Genomic DNA, 17,549 nt, shown 5'->3' with positions numbered 1-17,549 from the left:
CAAGCTAGCAATAGGACGAGAGGACATGGGTTTAACCCGCACCGGGGGGTGGTTAGGTTGGACGGTAGGAAGAATTTTTTTCACCTAACTGGTGATTAGACATTGGGATGGACTGTCCTGGGAGGTGCTGGAGTCACTGTCCCTGGAGGTGTTTAAGGAAAGACTGGACGTCGCCCTTGGTGCCGTGGTCTAGTTGACATGGTGGTTCGGACATAGGTTGGATTCGACGATCTTAGAGGTTTTTTCCAACCTTGATGTTTCTGTTAATGGGATTCTGAACCACGCCTGACAGGGAAACTCCGGATGGAATCCCGCTCTGTCGCCTTTAGTCCCTCTGCCGCAAAGCGGGGCTGCGCGACCTCCCTATTCCCCTTTCCCGCGCCCTTGAGTCCACTCCCGGACACGGGACCGCCCCGCACCCCTCGGCACGGCGTTTACTACACCACCCCCGAGCCCTGCGGGAGCCCCGCGGTCGGGCACGGCCCGGCCGGCCAGGAGAGGAGAGGAGCGGGCAGGCGGCTCCGCCCGCGGCCCCGCCCCGCGGCTGCGCACACGCCCGATCCGGGGCTCAGCGCCGGCAGCTGCGTCGCTCCGGGAGCCTCCGGTTGTGCCCCTGCGCCGAGCCCGGCCCGGCCCGCGGAGCCCGCGCCGCAGGTGGGGACAGAAGCGCGCTCCCGCGGCGGGCGGGGGCTGCGGGGCGCTGGCGGAGCTGCGCGCCGGGCGGGGGTCGCCGCGGCCGCCCCTGGGCCTCGGCGGGGCCTGGGCAGGCCCGCGGGGGAGCGGGGGGGCCCGGCCCGGTCTGGTCTGGTCTGGCCTTACCCTGCCCTGCCCTGCCTTTCCCAGCCTTACCTTTTCCTGCCCCGGGACGGCTCCCGCGCCAAGACCACCCCAGGCCGAGCGGGAACCGGGGGCCGGCCGGGCAGCCCAGCAGCAGCCGAGCTCGCCGGGCCTTGGTCCAAGCCTGCCGGCTGTAAACTTCGCCATGTTTGTGAGGGCAGCTGGCGCTGGTGGACGAGAAAATCCCTAAACCACAGGATTTTTGACTCCTTTATTTTGGCAGCGCCCGCCTTACCGCTCAGGCAGTGTCCGGGTGTGGGTCCGTGAGGGGGTCGTGAAAGGCAGCGCTGGTCGTGCCCACCCGAGCTGGACAGGCGTGTGGCTGCGAAGTCACGGCCTTACCCTGCCGCATCCTCTGCTGTGGAGGAGCTTGGGGTGTTCGCAGTAAGGCACAGCTGATGGGGCAGGCCGTGGTTGCCGTTCGAAATCTTTTGCTGTATTGAAAAAGAAGCAGGCTTGTAATCTCATGTTTATGTTTTCACGTATAAAGGGTAGGAGCACCAGCCTAGATTGTTGGAGAGGTATAACAATTTAGTTTGACTCTATGAGGTTTCACTGAGTTTATAAACAAAGTTTTTTTCCCTAGCCTTGCATGCAGCTCAGGATGTGGTGGTTCAGTCTGTCTTGTGACACTGTTTGGGTTTTGTTCGTGTACCATTGTGCTGCAATGCATAGCAAGTTGAAGGGTGTGGTTGTAAACAAAACTTGTGCCACTTGTCACAACATTTTTAATTTACCAAACTAATTTTAACAAACTCTGAATTCATGGAAACCCCAGATAAGTCTAAGGGGAATGGTTCATAACATCAGTTGCAGGGGAGACTGGGCCAACACAGAGCTGTTCATGAAGCAGGATTTCTGACTTTGGTGGCAGTATAGAAGCTGTGACATACAGAGATTTCTATTGTCAGAGTTATTACTGTTTAGCTTATAAGTGCTGGATAAAAGATCAACATGTTCTTGATTTGTGGTCGGCTGTAATAAGGTTCAGGCTTGGCAGGGGGAAAAAGCATGCTGATGAATCCAATTTTGCTTGAAGGTGGTTCTTTGTTTTCCTGTTTGTGAACTGAGATGTTCTCTCTGGTTTCTGTCACCATTAAATTCAATTATTGAAGCTCAGTTACAGTTGGCATTGAAGGATGCACCTGCATTAGTACTTTAATTTGAATAAAGGATGTGCTCTTGAGAGGAGTTCCTAGTCATCCTTGCCTGCTGCACTTTGGTTCATGTCACAGTGTGATCAGGGAGTGTGTGAACTTTTCCTTCTGGAAGAAGCTATAACTAGAATGTGCACTTCTGTTGTCAGTGGGTGTTGGTTGTAGTCAGTTGGATGAAGTGGTGGCAGAACAGCATGATCCCTAAGCTTTCAGATCTATAATTGTGACAGCTATTGCCTAAGCTGCAAGACTCAGGTTCCGTAGCTGTAGGTCAGCTGCAAGGAGAAAAGTAAACAAAAACCTCATGTGAAATAACTGTCAACAGTGTCAGCAGCTTTTTCAGAATTCTTTTTTTTCAATAGCTCAGTAGTTTTAATTTTCAATTCAACAATTTCCATTATTAAATGGCTCCCAAACTTAGGATGTTTTAAAAGTACTGTAGCAGCAGAAGGGTGAATAGCTTTCCTGCTTGTAAGGGTTTAATGATACAAATGAAAAAAATAATCCTGCATTTTTGCTGGGGCAGTAACTAGGACTACTTGGCATTTGTTGACTTACTTTCCTTCTCTCACATTCACCTAGCCCTTGTGGCAATGTAATGAATTCATGTTGTGTTTGCATTGCCGTCACTATATTTGAGATATCTCTGTTCTGTCTTAAAGTAGCTGGTTTAAAATAGTCTGACTTATTTTCCTCTTCTAATCTTTTTAGGGCTTCCTTTTGGTGAACCAACATGATAATTCTTAGCTGCCACTCTGAAAATACCTCTTAATGGAAAAAAAACCAGTAAAGTTTTGCATATTCTTTTTAAATCATGCGGTTCCTCAAAACAGTGATGAATCGAGTGACTCTTGTCTCTGTGTGTTAACTAACTAAAATGGGTTATGTGCATGAGCTGGACAACTAATTGCCTTTGCTATAGAGGCTTATTTTTTTTATCTTGGAGTTTTTTTCCCACATGTTGCAAACTGGGGAGGTTTCTGCTTGCTGTGCTTTTTTACATACTTTAGTTTCAAAAGTTCTGTGTTTCAAGGTATTTTCAGTGTCATGGCTGCAGAGCTACAGTAATGAGAAAAAATTAAAATACACATAGTTAACAAAAAATGCTTTTGTGAGTACTCTTTTTTAAACAAGTCTTCATAAATGCTATAAATGCATTCATAATGCTTCATAAATGCAGCTGCTACGTTTAAGTAACTCCCATTTTTTACTTGACTTCCCTGTGAATTAGTCCTATTTTGAATTAAGAGGAATAATCAGTTTAAATACCAGGCAATCTATATTTCGAGCTTGGAATACCCAATCTTATGTTCTGCAAACAATTCCAGGCTAAAAAAAAAATGCTAAAATTGGATCTGTCATGTGTGTAGACTACTGAAAATTGCTTTCTATGGCCCAGTCTTGATTTTTTTTTTTTTAATAGAAAGATCAGGGTGTTGTGTTAAAGCCTGTACAATAACAATTCTTTGAAAAGGCGTTACAACTTTTGCCAGCAGTTGTACTGTTCTAATTTTAAAGCTTCTCATAGATCCCCTTTCAACCTGTGCATATTGGAGAATCTGAACAAAGGAGAACTGAGTCTTATCAGACTATGGCCACAGACTAACAGTTACCTGGTGCAAAGCCATGTTTGAATCATTCTCCTTGAAAACTTCTGACTTTTTTTTTAGACATGGGAAAATCACTTTCTCACCTGCCTATGCACACATGCAAGGAAGATGGCTATGATGGAAGCTCATCTGATAACGTGAGGAATGGTTTAGTTCACTCAGAAGTGCACAATGAAGACAGCAGATGTGGAGATGTGTCACAGTTTCCCTATGTGGAATTCACAGGAAGAGACAGTGTCACCTGCCCAACCTGCCAAGGAACAGGAAGAATTCCACGAGGTAAGTTTCCTTGTTTATTACTTTCATTTCTTTTTTTAACCTATAAATTTACATCATAGCCATATGTAGTTGTAATAATTCATAATAAATATCTTTTCAAGTCAAGATGAAGTTTTCTCCCCTTTTTGACATTTTTTTATTACTGAGCATTTTGTTAAACCAGATGAGTATAACAGATTGGGTCAGCTGTTACACCTTGGCTGTTACAACTTGGATCTCCTCTTGTCCAATGCAACTGTTTCTTCCTCCTCAGCTTTGAATGCACACATAACCATAGCTCCTGCAAGTTAAAGTAGCCAACCTTCGGTTTCATGACGTTTTATTGCATCTTTTTTTAACTACCTAGTTTAAACTATTTGATCAATACATAACTGCAAAAATGGCTGCAAATACTGAGATGGAAAAGTAGACCTGGGCTGCAACAGCTGTTCGCTGATATATAGTGAATTTTTTTGCTCTCACTGCTGCCAATGTCCCTTGTTTTCCTTTTTATCCTCCTTTTGTCCCACTGGTGCTTGCTAGGTGGATAACTCCAGCTTGGAGTTGAAAATATATAGGTTCTTTGGCTGCCTCAGGAGGGAGCAGGCTACACAGCATTAGTATCCTTACCTGTTTTGTTTGCTTTGCCCTCATCCTTTGCTTTTCCTCTTGGTAAAACATGCTGGTTTGTCGTGCTTCTTTCCTAAACGATAAGCTGCCTACATATTTATGAAGAGACCTGTGAAAGGAAAATGCGGGATACCTGAAACTGGGCAGAAGGAGAGAAGTGTTCACAAACACTTGCATCTCACCTTTGTAGAAGGATCAGGGAGCATAGAATATTTCAGTGGTTGCAAATACCATAGGATATTTGTGACTTAGCTATTAAACTTTCTACTACAATGTATTCTTGGAGTACCTCTGAATTCAGCAAGTTTGACACCTGGAAAAACTATGAACCTAAAAATTGCCTTAGCTAGAAAGGGTAAAGAAGTTCTGTTAACTTGAAATTCTTGTTACTATCAATAGCACATTTTACTCAAAATGCAGAAATAGCATGATTTGTAAGTTCTAAAGTTTCTTATTTTCATTGTAGAATCCTTCCATGTAAATGTAAGTTAATTGTTTTATTAAAGATTTTACAGTAACTATAAAAACTTGCAAGTTGTCTATACATTCTAATGAAATAATGTGGTTAAACTTAGAACTTAAAATGAGTTATTAGAGCTAAGAGGATTGTCTTTATGATTATTCCTTAGTATTTCAGAGAGGAAAAAGATATCACATTTGAGAGGAGAGGGAAAAAACTAAGAATGACAGCATGACTAGTAAGACTATAATTAATTCATAATATAATGGCTAAACTATAATAAATCCATGAAATTATGTTTTGTTACTTGGACAGCTTTAGTTTTTTAGTATGATGTATGAAAGCAGGACTGTGCTATTTTCTTCAAAGGTTGAAGATGCTTCATTGAAGTAGAGATGAAAATGTGTTTTAAATTGGCAGAAACCTTTTAAAAGGTTGATGTTTTGCATGGTACTATGTGCTTGGTTAGCATGTTTTGCTTAGCTTAGTGATTCAGCATGGAATCATTGCCAAGTGCTTGATTCCCTAAGAGCTGATTTGATCAAATTCTGCATTTGGCTTAAAAATTGCAGATCTGACTTGGCCTTGAGGCTTCTGTTCTCATACAGTACCACAACAAATAGCAAAAGCTCTACAGGCAGATGTAGTACATGTATTTTCAACTACTCATCTGTGCATGTGCTCTTTACTTCTGCTGTTAAGATACCCCATTTAAAAATGCTGTCTAGTGACATAACTTTCATGGAGAAATTCCAGTAAATACTTATTTTGACTTCCAGGGTGCTGCAGCTCAGCAGCACTATGGTAAGTGTGGTTTTATATACTCCTGATTTCCAGAATGCAATATATGCATAGCCTTTGTTGCCCAGATCAACTGTGTTGATAGCTTTGGTTGTTTCAGTTGTCTGTTGGGGTTTTTTAACCAAACCTGACTTCTGCTTTTCAGAAGAGTACATGCAGAATGACTTCTGGATCAGTTCTTACTGCCTAAGCTTCTAAGTGTTTTGTTCCGTGAGTTCATATGGTCTGGCATAGAGAGCTCAGAGCTGTTCTACATCTCTTTTTCTTCAGGAAGTGGTGCCAGAGGCAATACTGCCTCCAGTCATGTGTGCAGCACAGAGGCAGAATTTATTGCTGTTTCGGTCCTTGTGAACTTGGCGCTTTTTCATCTTGATGTTGCATAAGCCATGCTCTATTTCAGAAAGTGACATCAGCTACAGTAGCATTCGACCTGGGTCCTTATCTGGAATTTAAATGTTTATCTTTAGTGTCTGTTCTTTGGTACCACTAAGTTGTAACAGGTACTCTTTGTTTAAAAGAGCTGCAACAACACTTGCTATTTGTTTAAATTCTGAAAGTGTGTTTTTGTTTCTAGGGCAGGAAAATCAGCTGGTAGCCTTAATTCCATACAGTGATCAAAGGCTGAGGCCAAGAAGAACGTAAGTCAATAGCTGTTTGTGAAACTTGAATCTACACTTAATTATTCTCTTCTAGTTAAAATTCAGCAATTCAAAGGAGCTAGCAGTAAATAGAATAAAGCAAAAATCACTGGAATGCTTTCTTGCATTCATTATTGGAAGAACAGGGCTTGTGGGTAATATCAGCCTTAACCTCTAACTCTTGGAGAGTTATTTATTAACAGGTGTGCATACTTCTATCACACTTCATCTTAGCTAAGTGCAAAGCTAAGGAATACTGCATGATCTATTCATGTACATGTTTACAGTAATGATGTATGTCTCAAGCTCTGTAGCATCCTAATTGATCTAAGCAGACACATCTTCACTATTAGAATTAATCATTACAATCTTTGAGCCACTACTACAAAATAAGTCACCTAAAATTAATTTGTAACATTTTGCTTTTTGCAGCTAGAAGAATCAACAATTTATGATACAGCATATTTCATTTCTTTTTCTAGGATTACTTAGGGGGTTCACTTTAATGCTCAGGACTTCTTATTATGACATGTTTTGGTTTTTATTTCATTTTTTTAATGTTTTGATATTTTTGTAGTAAACAGAAATGAGTACTAGGAAGAAGAAATATATTAGCTTCACATAACACTATTCTGGATAATATATCTGATGTAATGGTAGTACAAATATGAAACATATTACTCTAGTGTTGAAACTTGACAAAATAGGAGCTGAAGTAGATATTTTTATTTGTGGAGGCTTTCTTTATTATCTCTCACACCACTGCCACCACCCCACCCTCCTATGCACATACACACACACAGAGCCACAGCCACACAAACACACCCATTTGTATTAGCTTGATAATGAATTTCCTGCTTCAGCTAAGAAGTCTTAACACTTTCTCTGGGAATTGAGATTCTCTGTCATAAGAGCTTTATTTTGTATTCTGGGTGTTTTTTGTGAGATTTCCATGAAATGACACAAGTTGTGCTATAAATAAATGTTAAGAGGAAGTGGATTTGTTTCAAAACAATTAAATATTTACTTCTTCCATTTTCCTTTGCAAGTTGCATATGTTGTGATAACCACATGATTTGAAATGTGATTTCTGATGTATATGCTAGAGTAATAGCTGTTTAAGACATAGCTGTGAAGTGCAGCATAGGGTGTTTTTTTTTCCTTTTTAGAAGCTAATGGAAGCTAGAAATAGACTGAATTAGTTGTATTCGCTAGTCCTGCTCCTTATCCCTTAAAAGAAAATAGTATGACACTCTTTTTAATGTGCTGTTGACTCTGAAATGTGTTTTTTTTCCTCCAGAAAGCTCTATGTGACTGCTTCTGTAACTGTGTGTTTACTACTTTCTGGGCTGGCTGTATTTTTCTTGTTCCCTCGCTCGATTGACGTTCAGTACATTGGTGTGAAGTCGGTGTATGTCACTTATGAACAGGATAGGCGGATAATCTACCTAAATATTACGGTAAGTCTGACTGTTTGGGTTCTTGTAATGCATAAATGCAACAGGAGATGCTGCTTTGAGAGTTTAATGTAGGTGGAAACTGTGGTCTGGCTGAAATGCCTAGCTTGTGCTTTAAGAACTAGAATTGGTGACCAGTTTGAAAAATGTAACTGAGCCTACTGTGGCTGGTTCTTGCAGCTATAGCTTGTAGAGGTGTAGGCTGGCACTGGGTCTTCTGTTTTCAAGGGAACAGTAACTTTGGAGTTCTCAATAACTCTCAGTAACTTTGGAGTTACTTTTGGAATATATATGAAATGTTATATGTAGGAATGCAATTTGCTACTGCTCTGGTATTATGCCTCTGTCAAAATTGGTGTTGAGGAGAAATATTTTCTTATGCACCTTAAAACTTAAAGGAGCTCTTCCCACATAGCTCTTGATTTCTTTGTTATGACCTTGATACAGGATCACCTAAAGACTTTTGGCAGAATTCTTCATTTTAAATAAAGCAGAGCTGCCGTGGGAGAAAGAGGTCCTTTGATAGCTAAATTCCCTGTATGGAATAATTGAGGATAAGAAGTAATGCAGTATTTGAAGTGGAGGGTTGTAACCAGAAAAGTTGTGCAGAAGTTTGTGTTACTCAATATATTCACTAAACAAACTCAGAAGGGAGTTAAGTAATGGTCCATGACCCCACTCCTCTCTGCAATCCTCACAGGCAGGAAAATTTAGTCGCAGAATTTCTGATTATACTCATACTCATGCCCAAGATTCAAAATGCTTGCTCATCAAGATACACAGCTGATAATGGATAGCTGTTAGTGTTTTGTGTTTGTTTTTTCAGAACACACTTAATATAACGAATAACAACTATTACTCTGTTGAAGTGGCAAATATCACAGCCCAAGTTCAGTTTTCAAAAACAGTTATTGGCAAAGCACGGTTAAACAACATCACCAACATTGGTCCGCTGGATATGAAACAGGTAAGTAGCTTTCAAAGCCTAACATTAAAAACATGTGTTAATCTTCATACAGAAATCTACTTATTTGTGTTTTCTTTGCCTTTTTATTGTGGTTTTTTTTTTTTTTTTTAGATTGACTATATGGTGCCCACAGTCATACAAGATGAAATGAGCTACATGTAGTAAGTGTACTCACCTGTAAATATCACAGGGGTCTTATTAAAGGTTTCAGTGGTGTCAAAAACAACTTTTTCCAAAAGTTTTTTGAAAGTTAGCAGAAATCTGTTTGAAAATATGCTGAAGCATTTTCTTTAAGTTTAGTAGTACCGAAAGAAAGGTAAACCACAATTGCTTGATTAGTTTCTTATAGTGGTGTACTGTACCTGGCTATAAACCCTTTAAATAGTATCTCTGTTACAGTATTTTAGGCCTCGGCACTAGTTAGGACTGCTGCTTTAGGAGGTGAAAGTGCAGCTCTGTTCCTCTTACAAGTTCTCTAGTGACTTTCCTGCAACTTTCTCTGCATTAGAAGGAAATTTGTATTTAGTGCTATGAAAATTAGAGACTTTTCTTCACGTGTTGTGTAGACAATGGTAAACAGTGTTTACAGCCTGCCCTTTGAGTGGTTTTATTCATAGCTTCTGAAAGTTCGTTTGTCCAACAGACCGTTACCTCACTATATCTTGGTCACAAAGCCCAATTTTAATTCTCTTACACTGAAATCCAGACTGAACAGAAAGTTGACTATTGAGACTTCAGGTCTTTGTGCAGTTCTAGTGGATGCTAGCCCCTTTGGGGTGGGAGAAAACCTTATTGCTTTGAAGTGTTCAAATAAAATGAAATAGGTGTGAAATGCCAAGAGAGGCACAAACTTCAACAGAAGATGTTGAACCTCTGTCACCTTTTAAAAGTATGTAAGCTAGCATTATGTAAACACTGAATTTTGTGAATCTGCTCACTCTTTGGATGCATGAGGAATAAATAAACTTCATAAATAGCCTTCATAGAACTCACGATAATGCTGTATTTTCTTACAGTTTGGATGAGCTATGTTCACTGACTGTTTATATCTTACTTTTATTGGTGCAGGAGGAAAGAATGACAAAGGCATGCAAATATTGTAGGTGGCTGCCAAGCAGTGTCACTGCACTGATCACATGCTTTTCATTCTAGAGCTGATAAATTTATGACCAAGAGCAGTGATTTAAGAAGCAGGGGTTAAAAGTATGCACTTATATGATGCTCTTTATGACTGGTATGTAGGCATATGTCAGAAAGTCTGAAGAGGTTGTTTTGCAAGAGAGCAATAACCTTGACTTTGGAACCTCTGTATGTTGCTTAAAGGTTACTCTGCATACTGTTATATGGATGAGTGCAAAGAAAAGGTGACAAAGTAATATTGACAGGCTTTAAATGTAGTGGCTCAGGTTAACCTGGGTTAGCATTCCATTCCATGGAATGAACACTTTTTGAGGACACTTCTGTTGGCAAGCATTACATGAAAGAAAACACATGTGAAAACGGTGCCTGTGAAAGTTAGACTGTGTATGTAAAAGTGAGTCCCAGGGAGCATACAGTCACTGGCAAATTATTCTGTTGCCATTGCCAGTAACTCTGTAGTCTTTATATATACAGACAGCAGAATTCCAGTTGAAGCCAGAAGTCGTGCTTTTTAGAAAATTACCGTGGAAGTTTCTTGTAAATCTAACAGTTGTTCTTTTTTTTTTGCAGTGACTTCTGTACTTTACCATCTATCAAAGTACATAACATAGTAGTGATGATGCAGTAAGTATGGTAGTCTTCCTGTGTGTGAGAAACAACTTCAGAAGCCATGTAATTCTTATTAAAATAATACTCAAATACCTGATCCTGGAGTCTTTGCATCATAGATAAAATGAAGTCAACTTGCTTTCTAGTGTAGTAGCTTTATAGTTAGTGAACTATCTTTTGACAGGTACTGGTGGTGTAAAGACTGGATTGAGAAACCTTGTTACTGTATCTGCAGCTGGGCTATAGCCATGGAGCTACTGACAAAGCTCAAAAACTTTAAAATGACTGTGTATCAGCCACTGTTGAAAACTTGTTGAGATCTTTGATTTTGAAAGAGTTCCTGGCTTTAGTATTCTGAGACTGCTTTTTGTGACATTGCATAAATTTCAGCATGGTGGGGTCTTTCATTGGTGAGGGACCAGGGCATGTCTTTAGACTAGATACAGCATGGCTTGTAGTTTGTTTAATTGTGTGCTTTCTTGTCACAAGCAATAAATATTATTTGTAGTGGTAGATCTTACAAGTAAACCTCAGCTTTAGCATCTTTAGGAAAAGGAGCCAGATGTCTCTCATGGAGCAAATCTATAATGGTAAATCAGTAATGTTCTTAAATTTATTTAAAACATATTTTTTTTCAAAACTTTTTCCTTAATAACCCTAGTAATATAAACACAGTGATTTTTAGAATAGGAAACTCAAAATCTTTTCTCTTCTGTCTTTTTAAGAGTGACAGTGACAACCTCATACTTAGGCCACCCTGAGCAAATATCCCAGGAGAGATACCAGTATGTGGACTGTGGAGGAAACACGACTTACCAGCTGGGCCAGTCAGAGTATTTAAATGTCCTTCAGCCTCCACAGTAAAAGCACCTGTTGGTTGGTGTGGAATGACTGCTGTTGGTGCTTGCAGAGATCCTTTGGATAGAACTGGTGGAGTGGAGAGTACATGCGATGTACAGCATAGCAAACATGGAGATCTGTACACTTTAGATGCAAAGAGGGAAAGGTGCAAATTGTAAATAGGTGCACTTGTTAAATGTTGTGTTTTCCCCTTCTGTTTGCTTTCTGTTACTGTAAGCACTTCTGTCAAGTTGTGTGGTGGGGGGGAGAGGGGGGAATATCAGATTTTTGAACAGAACTGGGACTTTTCCTTACAGTGTGGTACATCAACTTAGAGTAACTGTGTGTATGTCTGTGTTTAGGTGAAATGTCTCACTAATGAGCATTTTTTCAAAATAATACTCATAAATTTTAAGTTTATAATTCAGTTCTTGATATTTGACTATTGAAAATGCAGTATTACTACTTAAATAACAAGATTACTTTGAGGTGTCTGGGTATGAAACTTCTATTAGTAACCCAGTGGCAACAGTTCTTTATTTTGGGATTCTACACTTTATTTGCTATCCATGATTAGAGGTGACATGCAGTCTATGACAGCCAGGAAAAACTGGATGACACTATAGTTGAATGTGCAGTTTATAGAATCTGGCATCTTTTCATTCATATTCCCTCTTGCTACCTCTGGGATGTTGTAAGGATGTTATAAGGAGAATATATATTGTTAGATTTAAATCTGGGTTTAAAACTAAACAAGAAACAACCCCCACAACAACTACTGACAAAGGAAAGACACAAGACTCTAGAAAACGAACAAGACTTTACAAGTCTGTTTTTTAGTAAGCTTTTTAGAACAGGTATTAAAATCAAGATTGTGCAGTTAGAACTAGGTGGGAAACTTTGGGCATGGGTTTGGAGACCTTGGTGTAATTTTTTGTGATTTTTACTGTTTTAATATATTATGTACCTAAGCAACTTTTAAGTGTTAATATGTTGGGTTGTCTTTATTTCTTGCACAGGCTCAATAAGCATATGCAGTAATTATCTGTACCTCCAGAGCACTCAATGGTCACATCAAAATCATGCAAGGGAAGATGAATCAATTCTTTCTGTAGGAGTAAATGCTTATGTAATTGTGAGGTTACTGACTGACAGCATGAAATAGTTTCTGTAGCACAGTTTGCACATGCGAATTTCTGGGGTAATTGTCAATCATGATTATAAGCTTTGGGTCCAAAGTTGTTTGACTCCTGAAGGCTGACTGTTACGAGGGTTAACTTTTTAATGAGCTAGATCAGGATTGCTTTATTTCTGAACTAGGTGAGATGCAGCTGTAAGAAGGTACTGTTGAGACTGTTGCATTGTAATGAATAATGTATTTTTTAAAATAGCTATTACTGGTTTTGTGCTGCCTATCTCCTGGAAATAAGCTACACAAAATTAATTGATAATAAACACAATAGAAAAAGGCTTCTGAGTAACTTGGCACTAACAACCTCTAATGCTCCAGTTCTTCAGTACATTATTCTTTTCTTTACTGGCCTCTTAGATGGACCTAAGGGGGTGGGTAGGCAAAAATTGTGGATGATGTAAGAATGATTTGAAAGACATTAAGTAAATACCCCTACCCTCCACCCTTTGAATTGCTATGAGCACTTACTCCAAGAGTCTATGAAAACTTTTGGAACCTCAACTGTCAGTTTCATGTAGTTGTTGATAAGATGACTTCATCTTTTGTCTTTAGAGAATTTCTGTAACTGGAGTAGTCAATTGAGATGACTTATCGTAGTTATAGTCTAAAGATTATTCTTGATTTTGGGCCCTTAGAAGTAAACATTATTACAGCTCAGAGTCATGAGGGAAATTAGTTCACAACTGACTCACCTGTCTAGAGTTTAGATGAGGTTCAGTCCTGTGGCTGCTAAAATGCATTGATAAGCTTGTCTGATAGCCTGAAAAGATACATGTGATACCTGAAGACCAGGAGAGTGGGGAGCTGGCTAGAAGCAGAGCGATAAACTCATGATACCTGTTGTAGAAAGGTATGCTAATAACAGAGAGTAGAGAGAGAATTCTGGTTTAAATCATATTTGAACTGAAGTCTGCCAGCAAGTGATACAGGCTCTTTTCTTCTAGGCTTAAATATTTACACACTAGAGTGCTATTTTTGTTTGGGGGTTGTTTGTGATTTTTTGAAACAGAAAAAGAACAAAATGGCTGTAGGCAGTTAGTTATATTGATTTAAAACAAATTTTTCTTCCAAGAATGAAAAGTAGTCTAAAATAACTGGAATGGTACAATGATTCAATTATTCAGTGACAGTAGTGAATGCTGCTTTTGAACAAGCATGGCAGGAAGGATGTTACACTTTATGCAACATTGAGACTCAAACTGGCTTTTGAAATTTTGGTGGACATGCTGAGCAAAATTAATACTTAAATCTGTGGTTCTTAACCTTGCATGAAATGCTTGGCATTAGCTGATTTAAATTAAAGAACTGAGTGGAGTTATTCTTTCCATGTATGTGTCAGAAGGGAGAAAATAAAAGTCAGGTTTTTTCATCTAGGATATCTAAACATCAGTTTGCGGTTGACTTCCTGAGCGATGAAGAGTTCTCATCTTAAGAAACAAACTGTGGGTTAAAGATCCTACTGAATTCTCAAATTAAGTCAGTAATGGGAGAATAAAAGGCTTAAAGTTCCAAGTGCTAGTATTCCCTTGCACAACTGTCAGTATATCACTAACCAAATAAGGCAAGTATTTAAATTTATCTGCTGATTTTAATATAACATCAGATAAGCAGGTAAAACATCTGTGTGAATATTTAACTTATACTTGCTTTATGTGACTGAGCTTGGAAACATGCTAAGGGAGCAAGGGAATTCAGTATTAACTTGTATAACTGTGTAAACAAGGTATCAGTATAGATCCAAGTACCAGACCTTTTTTTCACATTCATTTTATCTTGATCTTAAAATATAAAAGGCAATCCTTTCAGTTAATCTGTAAATCAATAAATATAATTCTCTCCAGAAAGTTGGCTTGAAAAATTACAACTTTTTTCTTTGTTTATCTTATGTGTGTCTTCTGAAGTGATTCATATTTCACTTGTAACTTCTCTAGTTTTCACACACTATCAAATGGCTTTATACTGGTATTGCAGAGTGTTTATCTCTAGTAGAAGGCTTTTCACTTGAATACTTTGTAGCAGTTCCTTTACCAAAACCTTTTGCACTTTGAAATGGAAGCTCTGTTAATTATTTCTTAAAACAGTAAGAAATATAGTTCAGATGTTGCACTATAATGGCACTGCTGAAAATCAACTTAATGTATTCTGTTTAAAATAACTGTAAAATTTCAAAATTTTAGCTTAAGTAAGTATGGAACACTTAAAACGCTTAAGAATGTTTGGCCACTGGGGAACAAAGTTATTGCACATTTCAAATACACTGCTTTAAAAATAAATGAATAAATAACCATCCAAGATCCAAACCATCCAAGATCTAACCATCAAATATCTATTTGGAGAGATTTAAAGGGACGCACTCTTACTAAAAGATGAAATACCTGACATTCTTGAATTCCTGGTGTGGGAAAAAGCCTGTAGAAGTTAATTCATAATTTCTTTACTCATCTCAATGTCATGGGGATGGTTGGTTAATTCTTAATCTTTTGTGAAGAGAAACATAAGTATCTTTTTTTCCTCTGTGGTATAACTTTGAAGTTCTTAATGCACTTCTGATGTGTGCATGACCTTGATATTAACATTGTAGTGTTTATATTTTGCAGCCCGATGTTGGCAGATTTGAGTACATGTTTTAGTTGACTTTGCTTCAACTTGTCCTTGAAGTTCTGCAAGTGAATATATTTTTTCATAGGTAGTGCATTTGCAAACTTGCCTGGGCTTTTTAGCATGTGGTATATAAAGGGAACCATTTAAACACCGAATCTCTTAAGTGCTTGGATTGAACCATGAGGGTCTTTAACCTCTGAAGTGTTGTGCCCTCATGATGGAAAGGATGGTGCTTGGAGTGGTATGAGAGAAATTTCTATATTCAGAAAATGTTAAAAGAAAAATCACGGTGTATCTTATTCAGCATTTTAGGTTTCCTTTTTTCCTTCTTTTTTGAGTGGTGGTGGGTTTTCTTCCTGTGGTTTTGTTTTTCTTCCCACCCCACTAATCTTATAGCAAGACATCTGTCTGTTCCCAGACAGCAGCTTCTGAAATGGGTGACTTCTTCCAGAGTTGGGCAGCTGCAGGAAGCTTCACATCACCTGAACTGCACCTCTAGAGTTAAGAGATGAGAAAGACTAGCGCACTGGTACCTCAAGAGCTAATTTTTTTTACTTGCCTAACAAAATGCCACAACCAGGCTTTCTGCCATGGAAAGGGAAGGATAAATAATGCAAGTGCAATCAGTATACTTCAACAATGGGCTACTTGCAACCCTCAAAATGTTTGTTAGTGATGGCCCTGGTCATGCCAAAATGTCTCATTTTTTAATTTTGGCCCAAGGAAGGAGAAATAGATCCCAGCCAAAAGATGCTGAGAACAATTATTTGGCTGCGGCAAACACCCAGTGTTTGTTCCACTTCAGAAGTCACCTTCCTAAATTATGTTTAGCTTGGGAATGCTGATCATTACCAGAGGGGTATTTTGGGTTAATTCTACTACCTACAGCTTTTACCATGTAAATCTGCTTTTCCATGAGTAGGCAGACCTGTTGGCCAGGAAAAACAGTCTGCATGAGATCTGCACACTTCATGTGGAGAGCCCTGCAGTCTAGTGGGAGGCTGTTCAGTGGCAGTAACATCCTGATCCTCATACATTCCTCTTCCAGCCATCTCAAGGATCCTACAACTTGGATGCATGTGTTTCCTGGGTACTGAAACTGCTTTTGCTTTGCATGGGCAGGGATGTTTAGTACCACACATGTAAGTGTATTATGGTGCCTGAGTATTTTGGGTCTGACTGACTGTGATTCAGTTCTTTTGTTTGTTTTAAGGAAGCAAATTTAACTGCTGTTAACATCAACTGTACAGAGTGTGCATATAATAGCTTGAGATATGTATAGAAATACTAATGAGTGATAACTATTTTTGTAACTTAAGATGTTCTTGTAACTGTGTAGCAAACAATCTATCCAGTAAAGCATGATAAACACTCTAGAAGTCAGAGTATTTTGGAATGACTTGTAGGACACAGAAGCTATGTTAATGTAAGCTAACTGGGGCGCAAGGCATCTTGGTATTTAGAGGTTCAAAATCTGGACCTAACTTCATTATATGTTTCTAGACAGGATTGTTTGACTCAAAGAATGATATTAAATTTTATATTTAAAAAGCTTGGATCACGTATATATTTTTTTTTAAAACTGACTTAATATTTTTTTTCCCCTTCTTCCCTGCCTCACATAAGTTTTCCCTGTCTCTCACCATATTTTCCCACTAGCTTTCATGTATTTTCAAGGATATGAATTCAGATTTTGTAACTTGGCATTCCATGATGTGAAGACTTTGCAATCTACTTTTTTTATACTATGTTTTATTGTGTTAAGTCTGTAATAAACTTGAGTATCTGAAAGCTGACCACCATCTGTGAATTAATTAGTGTTGTTTGACTGAGCTACTGAAGTAACTGAGTTAAAACTTGGGCTGTTGTGGTGGGTTGGCCCCTGCCACCAGGTGAGCCCCCACACCATTGCTTGTACATTCTTCCCTTCCAGTAGGATGGTGGAGAGAACCGGGACAAAAGCAAGAAAACTTGTGTCAGGATGAAGACATTTTAATAAAAGAAGCAAAGCTGTGTGCACAAGCAGAGCAAAATAAATTTAGCAGCAGGCAGGTGTTTACAACAGGAAGACAAACCCCATAACCCTGATTAGCCTTCCTTTCTCTTTTCCCTGCGCTTTTATTGCTGGGCATGATCCCATATCCTAGGAATAGGATCCTTTTTGTCAGCTGGGAGCATCTGTCCTGGCTGTGTCCCCTCCCAGCTTCATGACCATTCACAGCCTGGGCCCTGCAGGTTTGTGCAGACACAAAGGGGGAAGAGGCAATGAAAAAGGAAACCTCTGGTGCTGTGTGAACACTGCTCATTATTAGCCAAAACATTGGTGTGTTACCAGCACTGTTGTATCCATAA

At 39.2% G+C, this 17,549-nt stretch overlaps 1 protein-coding gene across 1 annotated transcript; it reads left to right on the top strand.

The window, feature by feature from the left end:
- The first annotated feature begins 491 nt into the window (after window positions 1-491).
- TMEM106B (transmembrane protein 106B) lies at window positions 492-16,993 on the top strand. Its single transcript, XM_086855856.1, has 8 exons — window positions 492-654; window positions 3,665-3,883; window positions 6,328-6,391; window positions 7,692-7,851; window positions 8,675-8,815; window positions 8,927-8,976; window positions 10,526-10,579; window positions 11,290-16,993. Exons 2-8 carry the CDS (start codon window positions 3,667-3,669, stop codon window positions 11,426-11,428), a joined length of 825 nt encoding a protein of 274 aa, XP_086711982.1. The 5' UTR covers window positions 492-654; window positions 3,665-3,666; the 3' UTR covers window positions 11,429-16,993.
- The last annotated feature ends 556 nt before the right edge of the window (window positions 16,994-17,549 follow it).

The sequence above is a fragment of the Cyanistes caeruleus genome, chromosome 1 (genome assembly GCF_971803275.1).
Source record: "Cyanistes caeruleus chromosome 1, bCyaCae1.hap1.1, whole genome shotgun sequence".
Classification (NCBI taxonomy): domain Eukaryota; kingdom Metazoa; phylum Chordata; class Aves; order Passeriformes; family Paridae; genus Cyanistes; species Cyanistes caeruleus.
Note: the sequence above shows the minus strand (reverse complement) of the source record. Positions and strands in the feature narration are given on the sequence as shown.